The sequence below is a fragment of the Poromitra crassiceps genome (assembly GCF_964638095.1).
Source record: "Poromitra crassiceps genome assembly, chromosome: 1".
In the NCBI taxonomy this organism is placed as follows: Eukaryota; Metazoa; Chordata; class Actinopteri; order Beryciformes; family Melamphaidae; genus Poromitra; species Poromitra crassiceps.
In genome coordinates, this window is record NC_139623.1 from 6,176,165 (window position 1) to 6,194,886 (window position 18,722).

General features: G+C 43.1%; 2 protein-coding genes across 2 annotated transcripts in view; both read left to right on the plus strand.

Moving 5' to 3' along the window:
• LOC310778347 (sodium/hydrogen exchanger 6-like) overlaps positions 1 to 643 on the plus strand; it is a gene marked incomplete at its 3' end in the record, with an annotated part of 35,640 nt that extends 34,997 nt beyond the window's left edge. The window contains exon 16 of the mRNA XM_083638743.1: positions 317 to 643. Within this exon, the coding sequence (XP_083494869.1) occupies positions 317 to 643 (327 nt within the window). The remainder of the gene's footprint in view (positions 1 to 316) is intronic.
• A 6,844-nt stretch (positions 644 to 7,487) lies between these two features.
• The window catches only part of fhl1b (four and a half LIM domains 1b), a 45,194-nt gene continuing 33,959 nt past the window's right edge, over positions 7,488 to 18,722 (plus strand). Inside the window, exon 1 of the mRNA XM_083637408.1 lies at positions 7,488 to 7,533. The gene's annotated coding sequence lies outside the window, so the exon portion shown is untranslated. The remainder of the gene's footprint in view (positions 7,534 to 18,722) is intronic.

Consider the following 18,722-nt stretch of genomic DNA (forward strand, 5'->3'; position numbering starts at 1 on the left):
AAACATTAATATAACATTTTCTGTAGCGGATTGTAGGTTTTTGGGGTGCCAGCCAGAATTTAGCCTGACAATTTTAAATGTTTAAGATTTTTACACTCTGCCATGGCATGAACCCACATAGCATCAATCTGAACCACCAAGCAGAATGCAAACAAGCAATACTGAAAGCAATAATCAGAGTGAGAATGCAAACACAATATCCAGTGTATTGGAGGTATAATGAAAACAAACAGCAAAAGTTAGAAATTCTGTTTCTTAGCACTTTTAACGTTCCCTTCCTAATTTTTCTTCTCCGCTCTCTCCCTCCCTCTGGCAGAATGAAGGTCGCCTCCACGACGACGACGACATTGACTTCATCCTGAACGACGCCAACGTGAGCTCCATGTATGGCGACGTCACCGTCAGCACAGACCCATCCGGCTCCCGAACCGTCAACCGCAAGCGCTCCGCCGTCGCCGGCCCCGGGGGAGGCCTGTCCGACGATGGCCTGGATCGGGAGCTTGCCCTGGGTGAACAGGAACTGGTGATCAGGGGCACCCGCCTGGTTCTGCCCACAGATGACCCGGTGGAGCCGCCAAACACCGTCAGCCTGCCCCCGCCGCCCTCCCCACCATGCTCTGACCCGCGCAGACACAGACTGTAGGAAGGCTTATTGTGTGGTTAGAACGCAATTCGTTGTTTCAGCTTCATAAATCAGAACTCATCCAACCAAATGCATTTTAAACTCTTAGTTGACTTGGCTACTTGAAGTGGGGTTTTAAGTTGAAATGACAAACTGTGTTTACAGTGTAAGTAATATGGGACCCAGGTTGATGCTACCACCTTTGTGGGTAACATGCGGCTTTGAAATGGTCTCAAATGTGTAACGCACTCAAGGTACGCTTGATTTAACTCACCGGACGGGGGGGGGGGTCTTACTGTAAACTGAAATGTGAATACACTACATGGTACCCTAAATCAAGTGCGCCTCAACTTAGTTGAAATCATTTGAAATGCACATTTTGCCTGTTCAAGGAGGCTAAAGAGGAGGTGTAGTTTCTGCTCCTAGGTTTGTACTACTGTGGTGTTGACTTGAGGCTCAGTGTGTTTTTCCTCTGTGCTCTAAAAGCCCCACCTGCTTACTGCTGTAGGGGCCGGTTGGTGAAAACTGTTGTTATACTGTATGCAGTTTACTCCTTTGCTCTGTGGTGAAGTGACAACAGCACTAGTACTTGCCTATCTTCCCTCAAGTATTTGTGAGATTAATTCATATTGCATGTAGGACAGTTTCTGTCGCCTTGTAATATTGCCTTGTTATCCTTCGGTGATATTCAGTGTGGTTATGGAGCAGTTTGACCATTATCCTGTCTAATTTGATCACAGGCCATGGGTGACTTTCAGTAGTGTTTCTCTGGATTATAGGTAGCTACTGTTAACCTACATCTGGATTATAGGTAGCTACTGATAACCTACATCTGGATTATAGGTAGCTACTGATAACCTACATCTGGATTATAGGTAGCCACTGATAACCTACATCTGGATTATAGGTAGCTACTGATATCCTACATCTGGATTATAGGTAGCTACTGATAACCTACATCTGGATTATAGGTAGCTATTTATAACCTACATCTGGATTATAGGTAACTACATGTACTTATAACCTACATCTGGATTATAGGTAGCTACATGTATTTATAACCTACATCTGGATTATAGGTAGCTGCTGATAACCTACATCTGGATTATAGGTAGCTACTGATAACCTACATCTGGATTATAGGTAGCTACTGATAACCTACATCTGGATTATAGGTAGCTACTGATAACCTACATCTGGATTATAGGTAGCTACTGATAACCTACATCTGGATTATAGGTAGCTACTGATAACCTACATCTGGATTATAGGTAGCTACTGATATCCTACATCTGGATTATAGGTAGCTACTGATAACCTACATCTGGATTATAGGTAGCTACTGATATCCTACATCTGGATTATAGGTAGCTACTGATAACCTACATCTGGATTATAGGTAGCTACTGATAACCTACATCTGGATTATAGGTAGCTACTGCTAACCTACATCTGGATTATAGGTAGCTACTGATAACCTACATCTGGATTATAGGTAGCTACTGCTAACCTACATCTGGATTATAGGTAGCTACTGATATCCTACATCTGGATTATAGGTAGCTACTGATAACCTACATCTGGATTATAGGTAGCTACTGATATCCTACATCTGGATTATAGGTAGCTACTGATAACCTACATCTGGATTATAGGTAGCTACTGATAACCTACATCTGGATTATAGGTAGCTACTGATAACCTACATCTGGATTATAGGTAGCTACTTATAACCTACATCTGGATTATAGGTAGCTACATGTATTTACAACCTACATCTGGATTATAGGTAGCTACATGTATTTATAACCTACATCTGGATTATAGGTAGCTACTGATAACCTACATCTGGATTATAGGTAGCTATTTATAACCTACATCTGGATTATAGGTAACTACATGTACTTATAACCTACATCTGGATTATAGGTAGCTACAGGTATTTATAACCTACATCTGGATTATAGGTAGCTACTGATAACCTACATCTGGATTATAGGTAGCTACTTATAACCTACATCTGGATTATAGGTAGCTACTAGCTACTGATAACCTACATCTGGATTATAGGTAGCTACTGATAACCTACATCTGGATTATAGGTAGCTACTGATAAAAAAAAAACTCAACTACAACATTGTTGTTTTTACAACGGCATCCAGGAGCCACTTCCCCCTCCTCATTGTCATTCATGCCTGCCTCTTCTCCTAATCAATCGATTAATTTATTGAAGTATTTATTTAAGAAAGAAAAAAATACTTTTATTTATTGAATTATTTATTTGATGTAGTTGTGTGTTTTTTTTTAGTCTCTTGACTTTGTTATGATTATCTTGCCCTATTTAAAATAGGACACTTGTTTTTTGCACAGACTCCTCTGACACGGTGCATTATACAGTAGGGAACTGAATATAAGCAACAGAATCATTCCATGAGTGTTGTGTGCATATAGTTAGTATATATATATAGTTAGTATATACATATAGTTATAGTTATAATAGAGTGTCAAAGTCATGCCCTCTTCCGGGTTCGGCATGGGACCTAAAGAATTTCATTCTCTGTTCATTTTCCTGTAGACTCTTTGAAAAATTCTTATAAAAAGAGTTTTACTTGGTAAAACCAAGCTGATACAGATACAGCTATACAGCTTCAGAATCAGGAGAGACCATAGAACATTTCACTTTTTCCTTATGATTTCCTCACCGTTTATGCCTCCGCCCACGATAGCATGGTCGAAAGCATGTTTTCGGGTTGTCCATACATGCATACATGTATGTATGTCCGTACATACGTGCCATGCTCGTTAACACGATATCTCAGGACTGCCTTGAGGGAATTTCTTCAAATTTGGCTCAAAAGTCCACTTGGACTCGAGGATAAACCGATTAGATTTTGGTGGTTAAAGGTCAAAGTTCAAGGTCACTGTGACCTCACGACCACCCGTTCCATGCTCGTTAACGAGATATCTCAGGAATTCCTTGAAGGAATTTCTTCAAATTTGGCTCAAACATCCACTTGGACTCAAGGATGAACTGATTAGATTTTGGTGGTCAAAGTTCAAGGTCACTGTGACCTCACGGCCGTCTATTCCATGCTCATTAACACGACATCTCAGGCACACCTTGAGGGAATTTCTTCAAATTTGGCTCAAACATCTACTTGGACTCAAAGATGAACTGATTAGATTTGGATTGTCAAAGTTCAAGGTCACTGTGACCTCACGTCTGCCTGTTCCATCAAGGAAGGGGGCAGGACTAGGTAAAATAGGCGGTGTGGGTGGTGGGAGGGTAGAGTTAGGTCAGGGGTAGGACCATTTTCATTGAGGTACCCCCAAACATTGCCTAAAGTGCCATAAGGCTGAATGGCCACATCACTGCGCTGTGGGCTTCAAGGAATTTGTGCTTGTTTGAGTCTGGACACACATGGATATAGACTGCAACTTGACTTGTTGGCAGAGGCATACAACCACGAGGCCGTGTTTTTTTTAAGCTTATGTATGACTGAAATGTTCTATGGTGTCTCCTGATTCTGAATATAGCTGAATCGCTTGGTTTGACCAAGTAAAACTCTTAGGTCCCATGCTGAACCTGGAAGAGGGTGTGGCTTAGGCACTATATCTCCATCCCGTACTGTAGCAGATGCTTCTGTATACTTGGAAAACTAGCCCTTCCCTGTGTGTGTATACTGGTCTGATGAGCGTGTGTGTGTGTGTGGCCACCGTCAGAATCAAATCCTCCAAATATGTTGAAGTGGCTATTAGGGCTATTGTCTGTTTCTGGTTTTTATGTTGTTTGATCTTTTTAAGTGACTGCCGACTGAGTCTTTGTGGAGTGGCGATGTCACACTGTCTTTGTATGGTAGTGATGTCACACCGTCTTTGTAAGGTGGTGATGTCACACTGTCTTTGTAAGGTAGTGATGTCACACCGTCTTTGTAAGGTGGTGATGTCACACTGTCTTTGTAAGGTGGTGATGTCACACTGTCTTTGTAAGGTGGTGATGTCACACTGTCTTTGTAAGGTGGTGATGTCACACTGTCTTTGTAAGGTGGTGATGTCATGTCACACTGTCTTTGTAAGGTGGTGATGTCATGTCACACTGTCTTTGTAAGGTGGTGATGTCACACTGTCTTTGTAAGGTAGTGATGTCAGACTGTCTTTGTAAGGTAGTGATGTCACACTGTCTTTGTAAGGTGGTGATGTCACACTGTCTTTGTAAGGTGGTGATGTCACACTGTCTTTGTAAGGTAGTGATGTCACACTGTCTTTGTAAGGTGGTGATGTCACACTGTCTTTGTAAGGTGGTGATGTCACACTGTCTTTGTAAGGTAGTGATGTCACACTGTCTTTGTAAGGTGGTGATGTCACACTGTCTTTGTAAGGTGGTGATGTCACACCGTCAAAGATGAATCTTTGTGGAGTGGCGATGTCACACCGTGTCTTTGCGGAATGGCGATGTCACACCATCAAAGACGACTTTGAGGGCTGGCTGAACTGTTTTGAATTAAAGTGCCTGTTCAGAAATCCTATTACTTCATGTAGATTTGTACATATTTGATTTGCTAATGTGAAGTAATGTAACTTTTAGATTTTTTTAAATCTATACTGTATATATAATGTTAACCCCTTTTATTGATGTTTAACATTGAATTCCGAGGCTGATTAGGCTGTTAGGTGGCTGTGTGCAGTGAACCTGTTTTCAGAAATGGTTTGATTTATTTGTTCTTGATGCATTCAAAAGTAGACTTGTGCTTAGTGCTACATGAAAGCCCAGGAGAGTGTAGTCTCTTGAAAACAGACGCTTCCGCCAAGCCGCCTGTACTTCATAGAGGAGAAAGTTGGTCAAAACGGAAATAAGAAGGGACCACCGCTGACGGCGGGCACATCCGCTAATTTCTCCAATAACATGCATCGGTTTTGTTGACATGTGTCGTGTTTGGTCGAATACCATCGAACTTCCTTCTGTGTGTTTTTTTTTCTTTGGAAGATGGCAACTTGCTCCGGCCAAATTTGAACGGGCTAAAGTACAGACTGTCTGCAGTCTATATGTACTGATGTACATGACTGCACTGAGTTTTCCCCAACTAATTAAAATTTTAATTTTTGAACAATATCTCAAAATGGGCTCATCTTACGGTTTGGTGTGGCCGTAGGCAGTAGAAATGTGTTTTTTCAAATATCAACAAGAGTGAATTTTACACATATTTGGGTTAGCCACTAGTTAGGCATGATAGAGGGACTAACTGATGTACATGACTGCACTGAGTTTTCCCCAACGCATTAAAATTTTAATTTCTGAACAATATTTCAAAATGGGCTCAATTTACTTTTTGGTGTGGCCGTAGGCTGTAAAATGTGTTTTTTCCAAATATCAACAAAAGTGAAGTTTACACATATTTTGGTTAGCCACTAGTTAGGCATGATAGAGGGACTACTGATGTACATGACTGCACTGAGTTTTCCCCAACGTATTAAAATTTGAAATCTTTAACAATATTTCAAAAATGGGCTCATTTTACTGTTCTGTTGTAATGTGTGCCTCATTGATATTGGCAGACATTTCAGAAGGCCATGAGCAGAAGTGCCTACTTTTCACATAATCCATTGTGCATATTAATGGGGCAACCATACTTGATAATCTCTCCTATTGATGTCTTCCGAGAGGCAAATCAGGTGAGAGGCACGATCACCTATTGACCAGCGTGAAGTGGTCAGCAGGGGTTTTCTGTACACAGTCTGCTTTGTATTTGTTCTGCTGGTCTATTTTCATTCAAACATTAAACTAGAGGTTCATCTTAGTGTTCTTATGTTCATTATGTTGGGTGTCATAGGTACATTTCTACTTAAAATTCTATTGTAAAAACCGAACTTTATCATGCTTTTATTTTGAAGGCAAAATCACTAAACCGGAAGTGAAATTCCTGTTGGCCGGAGAAAATTCCTGCTCACTTCACGCTCGCACAGCACAGCACACATAGCACAGCACAGCACAGCACAGCACAGCACAGCACAGAGGCATCCCATACCCGGTAAGTTTTCTCTACAGATTATTTAAACTTTATAGATAACACAAAAAAGTGAGCAAACAGGGTTATTTTATCTGAGGATACAGTCTGTGCCATTAATGTTGTGTGGTGCGTTTGCTTCTAGACGTCTAGGTCTAGGTCTCCTTTGTATTTGTTCTGCTGGTCTATTTTCATTCAAACATTAAACTAGAGGTTCATCTTAGTGTTCTTATGTTCATTATGTTGGGTGTCATAGGTACATTTCTACTTAAAATTCTATTGTAAAAACCGAACTTTATCATGCTTTTATTTTGAAGGCAAAATCACTAAACCGGAAGTGAAATTCCTGTTGGCCGGAGAAAATTCCTGCTCACTTCACGCTCGCACAGCACAGCACACATAGCACAGCACAGCACAGCACAGCACAGCACAGCACACATAGCACAGCACAGCACAGCACAGCACAGAGGCATCCCATACCCGGTAAGTTTTCTCTACAGATTATTTAAACTTTATAGATAACACAAAAAAGTGAGCAAACGGGGTTATTTTATCTGAGGATACAGTCTGTGCCATTAATGTTGTGTGGTGCGTTTGCTTCTAGACGTCTAGGTCTAGGTCTCCTTTGTATTTGTTCTGCTGGTCTATTTTCATTCAAACATTAAACTAGAGGTTCATCTTAGTGTTCTTATGTTCATTATGTTGGGTGTCATAGGTACATTTCTACTTCAACTTTTATTGTAAAAACCGAACTTTATCATGCTTTTATTTTGAAGGCAAAATCACTAAACTGGAAGTGAGATTCCTGCTGGCCGGAGAAAATTCCTGCTCACTTCACGCTCGCACAGCACAGCACAGCACAGCACAGCACAGCACAGCACAGCACAGCACAGAGGCATCCCATACCCGGTAAGTTTTCTCTCTACAGATTATTTAAACTTTATAGATAACACACAATCAACAGTGAGCAAACTGGGTTATTTTATCTGAGGATACAGTCTGTGCCATTAATGTTGTGTGGTGTGTTTGCTTCTAGACTCCAGCTTGGGCTTATGTCTAGGTTTTAAAAGTCAGCGACAAGAGATTATTATTATTGTTTTTTTTTTACAAGACAGATCATAGAAAAATCACTTCCGCTTTATAGACAAGCTTTTCCAGTGCTTCATTTACCTTTTACCTGTGTCAGTGAGAGTAGCCTGTCAGACATCTCTCTCTCTCTCTCTCTCTCTCTCTCTCTCTCTCTCTCTCTCTCACTCACTCACTCACTCACTCACTCACTCACTCACTCACTCACTCACTCACTCACTCACACACACACACACACACACACACACACACACACACAGACACACACAGACACGCATCAAGCCCGGCTCCAGGATGAAGTGAGTCAAGTGACTGTTACCACTTTCAGACAGACACGGTCTGGTTCTCAGGTTCTCAGAACCTTGGTGCTTTCTGGCGAACCAGCCCGCTTTCACACCAGTTTAAGCGGAACCAAAGTGGGAGGACATTATTCGGTCTTCCGCAAGTTCGGCATACAACTTGCTCTTTCTTGTACTGCTTTCTAGCTTTCCTTGAAATTCGGTAGATGCCCAAATCGCCACTAAACATTTGGTTTCCTCAGCAGACCACTGCAAATTCTTTTTCTCCATGTTGTCACTGCCTTCTTCTCCTTCCTGCTCGTTTTCACAGCCTAGAATAAGACACGCCCACTGATGATGTCCCAGTTCCCAAGGAAAAACCAACTATCTTTTGGTTCCGCTGAGAACCAACTTTTCAGGTTCCGAACCAATTATTTTTTCGGTCTGAACGCGCCGCCCGGTTCAAATTTGGGTTCGGGAACCGGAACCGGCACGGAGCCCTGCCGGTGTGAAAGCCCTATGAGGGGGCAGATAAAAATAGTGAGGGTACAACCGCTTCTATTAGTGACCATGCATGTTTGTGGGGGAGATGTGTGCACCGAGAGTTTGCCTATAGGCCCTGCCCCCAGTTCTCCGGTCTGAATGCACAGAGACACAGGTGTAGAAAGAGAGACACACAGCGTCTCATCCATGGACTGTGTAAATATGGACAAACGGTGGGTGTCGCCATCTTGATTTTAGTGCGACGGAGGGGGTTGAGAGGGTGGAGCTAGGGGGGGCATGGGAGAGCACCGATTAGCATAACCTATGGGGGTGATCTTACGTGCAAATTTAGCCAAAATTTAGGCTAAAAATTTACATTTCAGCTTGTCACCTGGGGCCAGTTGCACCAAGTGGTCTTAACTATGCCTGGTCGTAACTCCTACGTCGGTCTTAGTTAAAGGACGGCTTTACCGTGGGGAATATGAATATATCGTCTGTGTCGGGCCAGGACCTCGAATGTCACTTTTTTCACTTTCTTACTTTTTGTCATGAATCAATGCCATTGGTCACCCTTCACGTCTCTGTGTGGTTTTTAACAAATGCAACCAATGGAAAAGCATTAAAACGAGCTTGTGAGTAAATCTCGTAACGCCATTCGCCCTCAATCTGTCAGTCAAACCTCAAAATCCCCCCCCTACCTCCGTGTGTACCCCCCCACGCAGGACACTAAACCCGGAAAAGACACACGGCAGACGCGCTGTGTATTTCTCATATCGTTTTGACTCATCCTGGCTTCCTCTGACGTTAATATATCAATCAAATGTTTTCCAGTTATTCCTAGGCTGCAAACTTGTTTTAACATGCAAATCGGAGTGCTTTCTGACGAGAATAAAGTAACGTTAACGTTACGTTATGTCAGACTATTTCTCACCCCATGCGAAAGCCCCAAATCGGCCATGAGAGGCGAGGGGCAATCCTGCTGCTCCTGCGCGCGCGCCCGCGGCCTGGAGCTTGGGGGCTCGTGCATGAGGATGCGGCTGCCTCCCGCTTGACTGGCCATGAGAAAGCGCTTCCAAGTCGGACTGATAATATAAACAACATCATTTGAGCTTATCCAGGTCAGATATTTATAAAGTAATGACACATTCAGCGGGAAACTAACTATAATTAAGACATGTGCCAACTTTGACGACATTTGGTTCAGTAGTTTAAGAGCAAACAGGTTTTTTTTACTTCCTGAAAAGTTTCTGTTTTGGAGATTCGAGGTCCTGGAACGACAGCAGCGATATATTAAATCTCACGCCCCTAAGGTTTTCGAATCCGTTGAAATTTTTGAAATTGGAGGTTCACTGCCAGAGATATCAACCGAAATCCACTCTGTGTGTGTGTGTGTGTGGGGGGGGGGGGGGGTGGTGGAGGGGAGGGGCGGGTGCGGGAACCCGAAATCCTACATTTCCCACAATGAATTTTTTTTTCATGCATTTTAACACATTCACTGCCAGCCGTTTTTCAATACTGTAGTTAGCTTCTGCCAAGGTTTTTTTTTGAGGATTCTGGCTCATCTTTCAAGAGCCGAGGATTCGTTTCTGTTAGGATTTTGTGAACACACAATATCTCAAAAGAACTAATAGAATGTGTGCTTTCTCTGTCTAAAATAGTTAGTTTGTAGAGTTAGTAGTTATGTAAGCATTAGCAGTTGAATACAGCATGGTTTCAGCGTCTGAAAATTTATTCTGAGATAAACGGCTTTTTGTGAAATTCGATAGAACAGTCACTTTAACCATTCATTTTTGGCATCAGTAAGACGTCAGACATCTAAACAATAGTTTTGAACAGTCATTTCCTCCATAACAGCAGGAAACACCCCTCTCCTTCAAACTCCTCCCTCCGTGTGTGTTCTTCTTGGCTGCAGCGGGCGTGTCACAAGCTTGTTTCTGTTGCTGCTGTAACCTCGCGTCACCAGGCTCACTGCTTTGCTGCTACTGTGCCTGTCTGCTGGCGGCCGTTGGGCAAGTCTGGATGGGCTCGCTCGTTTCTTGGAGTTTCGGTTGAGAGCTTTGTTGAAGCTTTTGCGATTCTGGTCATATTTATGCTGCGTGTTTCAAAGTGTGTTCCACCCGTAATCTATTATGCAAATTTGCAATCCCGCACCGCCAGCAATCAGCGCGAAAACGAAAGCGTTTTCGCCATCCATTTTCATGAGAATGGCTTCCTCACACTGCTTTTTGCTTGCCTTCCTCTAGTCAGGAGAGCACTGTCACCACTTAGTGGGTCGGTGGAATGGGTTGTACACGTTCGGTGGCTCCAATATTTATATAAGAGATGTAAAAGGGTTAGATGCACATCCCACGGTCAAATTTTTTTTTTTTTTTTTTTTGACGTATTAACACGTCATTGGCAGTCAACCGTTGGATTTTTTTTTGACGTATTAACACGTCATTGGCAGTGAACGTGTTAAGGCATTTTCGTAGGAGTTACGCGCATCTGATGTTGTAACTATTTTATGTAAAAATGTGTAAAAACGGGTACATTGCTCAGCGTTGATTTCGTTACTTCAACGCACCTACTACTAGATGTAAAATTTGACGAGCTTTCCAATGCCGCCAGTCCCGTGTCTGTCCGTGCTTCCGTTCCCGAGAAAATTGTCTCTTTGCAAGGAGCTATGGAAAGCTAACCTAGCTACAGCAGGCTAGGTGGTGGAAAAAGATGGCTGCCTTTTGTTTTTGTTCAAGACCTCTGAAGGGGCGTGGAGGACCTCTAGAGGCGGGACCATGGCTCACAACAATTGTAGTTCATAGGTCCTCGACTTCCGCAAGGCGAACTTGGGCCAGATGACGCGAAACGCGTCGGCTGGCCCAAAAAATATGTGAGAGATGCTTGATATCTCTGGCAGTGAATCTCCAATTTCAAAAATGTCAACGGATTCGAAAACCTTAGGGGCGTGAGATTTAATATATATTCATATTCCCCACGGTAAAGCCGTCCTTTAAGACCAGTCTTTAGAGTGGATTTACGCTTGTTGCACCAACAGGGTTTATGTCTGGTCTTAACTACGCTGGTCGTAGCAATGCGCGTCCATGTGAATTGCCGGGGAATGCCCCCTGATTGGGGCCAAAAATGTGCCTCGCGCCGTCACCCACTACTGTATGTGTGTCACTACACCCTCCCTCCTCCCACCCCACTCCTCCTGTAGAAGCTCCGGGGGAAAATGGCGGCGGCGATTAGTGTCAGGCAGTCTGAATGAAATTGAATGTAACGTTCCCAATTCTATGTATTAAATTCTAAAAAACGACCCTCAACATTTGGGAAGGCTAAGCCACACAACTAATTCGTTATAATCTAACTTCATGCTTCAAAGGCGACTTTACGACGATGAGGACGGTAAGGACTCAATTACAGCAGGTCTCCGCTGATAGACACGGAGATCTCTGTTACAGGCAGGCACTTCATTACGCCTCCTCCTGACCAGGCGTAAGAGTTACGCCTGGGCGTAGTGAAAAGAAGGCTTAAGCCCTCTTGGTGCAACCGGCGTAGCTGTTAGGTCGCAAAGTTACGACCGACTTAGCTTAAGACCAGTCGTAAGACCAGTTGGTGCAACTGGCCCCTGATGTCACTATTAATGGACAGTACAGTAGTAAGGATTTTGAAAGTTTTGATGAATCAATCCAAGTCAGAAACACAACATTATGCTGTGAGCCTTTTAGAATGAAAAAAACCTTACTTCCAACAATTAGGAAAGGGGAAAGGGGGTGGGGTTGCCCCTTGGTCTCATCTCGAGGACGATAGCGTTTCAACCAGTGGGCAAGCTCTGCCCCTTTCCCAGAAAGACGCGGAAGTCTTTGTTTAAGTTGTAATTCCTCGAATGGCCACTTGAGGTAGGGCTCAGAAGTCCTGATCGTTCCTGTTAAAATGCCCCACTTTGTAATAGGGATGTCACCGGACTCGCAATCATTCATTTCTCATCAAAAATAAACTGTGCATGTGTCCGCTAAGCATATTCCTGTCAGTACGCTGGGGTACGGTGATCCCAGCGAGGAAGGAGATTGAAAATAACGTTACCTCAGCAGTGGCTTCAGAAAGGCGCTGGTGCGGGCTCTCGTTTTCATGCAACTAATAATGGAGAAACTATCACAACAGAGACAGAAAGGCTAAATTGTGGGAGCAGATTGGCTAGACACATAATATTTCTGCTTAACATATACTTATATAACATATACTCAACATTATTTTCAATCTGCGACCTGGCGGTGAGAACGTCAGTCCAACTCTTGTCTTTAAATCCTTAGGGTGCCGGCCCAGTAGAACATGAAGATAATAGGAGTCTATATAGTCTAGTAGGAAGGAGGGGGTATCATGCACCCCCCGGAAATATACTTCTAATCAGCATTTCTAGATTGGAAAAATTGTGTAAAAAATGATGAGCTATGTTAAAAAGTTGTGAAAATGTCCCACATATCATTTCTATGCAAATTAGTGCCGCCATCACCAAAAAGTATATTTTCACTACATATGTATATCTCAGCCAATATTGCAGATAACTGAACAAATAAGGTGTCTAGACCCATGTTTTGAGGGTCAAGGATCATAATAAAACTATTCCTGAAGTGGCCACATGTATCTGTGGCATGCTACTATGCAAATTAGTGCTGCCATTATGATTATGGTTTTTTGTTCATGGCATCAGTGAAAGGGAACTTTGGACTGAGGTATTTAGTACATGAACAAAAAACTTATATTTTTATAATGGCAGCACTAATTTGCATAGTAGCATGCCACAGATTCATGTGGCCACTTCAGGAATAGTTTTGTTATGATCCTTGACCCTCAAAACATGGGTCTAGACACCTTATTTGTTCAGTTATCTGCAATATTTAACAAGCATCACAGGCTGTGTAAACAGTGTAAAGTGGGCTCTAAGCGTCAGATTTTTTATAAATTTTTTTAGGGGGACCAAATTTTAAGGGGGACAAAATGTCCCCATGTCCCCCTTGTTCCGGCGCCAGTGCCGTAGGCTATCCTCAGTGTCAAGCTACATCAGAGAACGTCAGTCCCATCATCCTCGTCGCCAATGTTATGTCTGAAGAACTGGCGGACCACGACATGCTGTTTAACGTTTTATTAATAACGGCTGTGAGTCATACAGGCTAAACTCTCATGCTCCTACGTCTCTAGCAGGCTCAACTCTGATACTGACGTTCAGGCTAACACCCCCACTTACGGCACTGTCGTAACACTCTTAAAGGGCCAGTCCCCATCAAAAGGACCTTTCTGTGTGGAGTTTGCATGTTCTCCCCGTGCCCCCTGGGGGTTTCCTTCATATAGGAACCCCACACCAAAACATGCAATATCCTGGTCGCTGAAGTGGTGCCTCCTTTGGTCGTTCGGGGCACCTGTTCGGAGGGAGGGGAACTCGTTGGAATAGCGTGATCCTCCCACGTGCTATGTCCTACCGGTGAAGCTTCCCCTGTCAGGTGAAAAGAAGCGGCTGGCTACTGCCCATGTCTCGGAGGAAGCATGGAGCCAGTTTCGGCTCTCCCCAGATCGGCAGAGGGTGGAGCAGCAACCAGGATAAATAAATAAAAAATTAGCACTACTGGGGGATAAAAAAATCGGGGAAAAAATATTAAAACAAGAAGAAAAAAGGGCCAGTCCCACCAACGTGGCGCATACACAACAATCTGCTGCCTGTAAGCTACAGATGACAACTTTATCGGGTAAAAAACAACAACAACATCGGTTAACCGGTTACACGCTGCCAGAAGGTCCAGTGTACATGTTTAGAAAATGTTGTAACCGTTGACACCCCTACTTTGTAACAGTGATTAAGCATCTTTACAGCCTGATCCTTAACATGGTTTTGGTCTATATAGCTCATTTAAAAAACAACTGTAGGGGAGGGGGGGTCATTTTTTATATAACTCGCCCCTTTTGGAGTAAAATAAATGATAGAAAAAGTTGTGATTGACAGGTCGCTTGTCCAGTGATCGCGCAGCTTGCCGATCATAGACCAATAGCAGGCGGAGCTGTGGCTCTGGGTAACCCCCATCTTACGTGAGGTGCGCAAGGACTCAACCCATTCCCTCCCACTCTGCTGACGATCAAATCAAGATGGCGATGGCCAACGAATCAACTCCAAACGGGAGACCAAAATCAATAGGATAGCTTTGTCCATATTTTGGCACGCTATGGAGAGAGCGGCTGGAAACATGCGCATACTCTATTGCAGTGGTCCCCAACCACCGGGCCGGGGACCGGTACCGGGCCGCAACGCATTTGGTACCGGGCCGCGAGCCGGGTCATTTTTTTTTTTTTTAATAAACATAGGCTATAATATTATAGGCTGTGTGTGGTAGTTGAAACATAGTTTAAAGTTGACGTTTATTTATGTTTGTAGTTGAAACAAAAACATAAATACTGTAGGCTACATACAGTACAACACAAAAGGCTGTTATTTACCCTTTGTCGCCACCTGGTGAGTAAATATATATGTAACTAAAACCATTAAAATTGACAACCGGTCCGCAACCTTTTTTTCCATGTATCTACCGGTCCTTGGCACAAAAAAGGTTGGGAACCCCTGCTCTATTGCACCCCCTTCCCAACAAGCTAGTGTAACCCCTCCTTCTGGTTCACCCACAGCAGACTGAAGGACCACGCTACAACTTCTCTCAGGTTCACGGCATTTATTTTCCAGCCGAGCTGTAAACAAACACGATTGTGGATGGTGATGACTGTGACATTTACACACACAGCTCCATGCCCCATAGGTGAAGACGTCAGCAAGCAAAGGGGGTCTGTACAACTCTCTCACATAGTGATCGTATAGTTTTTCCTTTTTCAAAATAAAATAAAACCTCTACAAATAAAACATACAAAAGACTTGCTTGCCAGATAAAAAATAATAAAGAATTTTGTCGAACTTCAACAATCTATAACAACCCTGTTACACTAGCATGACATGGTTGGTAGTGGTAGCCTACTACCAATAGGTCTTCTAGATTCATATGATCCCAGTATCTTCACTCTAGTCTTAAAAAGTGAACCCGCTACACCAGGGGCGGTTTTAGCATCAGAGCTTTGATGGCTCAGCCCACCCAAAGGTCATGGACCACTGAACCCCTGGGGGGGTCCGGGGGCATACCCCCCCGGAAGAAAATTTTGTACAGTTTCAAGTAAAAATGGATCAAACTGGCGCACTTTGAGATCAAAATGAAGAGACTAGATCTATGAAAAACTACACACATCAATATCTTCTTTCTGTGGTTTTACAGCGATGAAAAAATAATTGTTTCCCTATATATACTATATATATTCTGCATACAGGTTACTATATGGTAGAATTATGCTTGCATAAATAATACCAAAATCACTTCAGGGGAGTTTCAAGTAAAGTAACATTTTGCTTTGTAGGCAAAACAAAAGTAAAATTAAATCAAAAGGGAACTTCCTAACTTATTGGCTGGAATAATATTCCGACAAGATAATAATATACTGCACTAAAGCAGGAGTTTGCAGTCAACTAGTTGAAATTAATATGTGGCAGTATTTGTGGGGGTCAAAATCTATGTAGGGTGTACCACCACAAATAGATCAGTGTATGGGAAACACTGACTATTAAATTGTGTGACTAGAAAGACACCAATAAATCTGAGAAAATGTACTTTAATTTTGAACAAAAGCTCTACAACGGTGGCATTACAAATGGTATTATGAAATTATTGTGGGGAAAAAACAAGAATGCCACTTTTTTTCATGAACTTTAAGCAGAAAATTAAAAAATAGTTTTAAAGCAAAAATAAATAATAAATAAAGATCGTTTTAACATTGGCTCAACCAGCCCATCTTACTGACCACCAGGGGTCCTGGTCCTTAATCCCTTTTTATTACTACCATGCCACTGGTACTGTACACAAACAAGGCTGTTTAAATATCTGCCTTGCACTCCCTTAGAGGGAAATAACAAGCCTGTAAGAACTTTTATTGAGATACTGAACTAACATAGTTAGTAACTAACGTTACGCGCTAATTTGCATATCAATATGCTAATTAAGTAACTACTAACGACTTTGACTGCTCAAAGCTCACCTCACAGTTTCATTGATCATGAGTGGGGAGAACGATTGTGTGGACTGTGGAGGACCACTTCGCTGCTGTACTGTGTGTGTGACCTGTGTGAAGTGATGTGGGATTAGGCAGATAGATGGAGGAGGGAGCGCCTGCGCAGCCGCGGTTCTAGAAACTTTTCGGGTGGGCTGAACCCCCCTAAATTTTTGTCTCAGCCCACCCTAAGAACATAGAGGGGGGGGGGAAACACGCACACAGCGCATTGAGTGTAGTCAGAAACTGCTACTGCTTTTTTTTGCCTCTATTTTTTTGGGTGGGCTGAGACTATTTTTGGGTGGTCCCCAAAAAAGGCCTAGAACCGCCCCTGCACTACACTACAGCCTGTGAGGCCATGTCTACATTACCTCGTATTTGATGGGTTGGCACTTCGTTTGCACCTATTGTTCTGAGCATCAAGCCGTTTGATGAAACGTAGGCTTTGGTCTCCGGCTATCTGACCCGACAGCAGTCACGCTGCAAGGAGTAGAAGAGGAGTTCAACTATGGGGGGGGGGGGGGGGGGGGGGGGGTAACAGACAGGCCTGTGTAGCTGAGACACAATGAGACCTATCTCAATTAACTTACAAAGCATCAATTTTCCTGAGAGGGGAAACGGCCTTCAAGTTGTCTGAGGCGTGTGTGTGTGTGTGTGTGTGTGTGTGTTGTGTGTGTGTGTGTGTGTGTGTGTGTGTGTGTGAGTGAGAGAGCTACAGTTACACTCCTGAAATCTGTTTCCAGTTAGGTTTTTTTTTTTTTACTCCAGGATGGAACCGCTGAGGCAAAAAAAAATGCATCACCAAGATCAATTAAAATTCCTGTACAGCTATTTTTCATTCTCCTGTGTGTGTGCGTATGCGCGCGCGCGTGTGTGTGTATGTGTGTGTGTGTGTGTGTGTGTGCGTCGTGCGTGTGTGTGTGTGTGTGTGTGTGTGTGTGTGTGTGTGTGCGTCGTGCGTGCGTGCGTGTATGTGTGGGGGCGTGTGTGCGTGCACGCATGTGCGTGTGTGTGAGTGACTTATGGTTCCAGTGTTGCTTTCCCCAGCTATCATTATTCTGAGAGAAGGAGTCATGAAGTAAGCCAAGGACCCATATGTAACTGACTTCTTTCTCTCCTATAACACACACACACACACACACACACACACACGCACGCACACACACACACACACACACACACACACACACACACATGCAGATAGCCTTGGAGTGTAACTGAGCAGAACTGTAGATGTAATCCTTGATTTATCGGAAGGAAAAACCTGATCAGATTATTGATGCATTATCTCACTAAGAAACAAGGAGACATTTTTACTATAAGATTATGGAAGCAAAAATCATATCAGACGTTTTCAAATAATGTTTCATTATAGAGCATGATAGCAACAGTGTTTTTTGTTTCTTGTTCCCCCCCCCTCCAATTTCCCCGGGTCTGTGCAGTGGTAGGCGAGTGATTGAACCTCTGCAATACAACTACCCACCACTACCCAGGCACCCCTGATAGCAACACATACATTAAATACATTGCTTTAATCAAGTGGAATTACATGTCTAAGCAAGTAATGAGTAATTTGTAACAGCACACACATGCATGCACACGCACACACACACACACACACACACACACACACACACACACACACACGACACACACACACACACACACACGCACACACACAGACACACACACACACACGGTCACACACACGGACACACACACACACACGGTCACACACATGGACACACACACACACACACACACACACACACACACACACACACACACACACACACACACACACAAAGAAGAAGTCAAGCTAGAGTCTATGTGTGAGTGTAGCAGCATGCATGTGAAAGAAATGAGCATGAGCTCAGCCTAATAAAAAACATCATAGGCCCATAAAACTTTATGCCGTTTGTCCCACTTTACGTCATGGTCACTGTTACCTTTTGCCTCTTGTGATTTTAATAGGCTAGAATGTAAATGCAATACAGACGTTTATTTTTGATTTGATTGTATTGTTTGTTTGTTTTAATTTGAATTTGAATTTTTTATTGATTCCCAGTGGGAAACTTGTGCTCAAGTCCAGTAGTTTTAGTGCACTGACAGGACGAAGGTCAAGTCTGCCTTCACTGACAAACATGGCAGCAT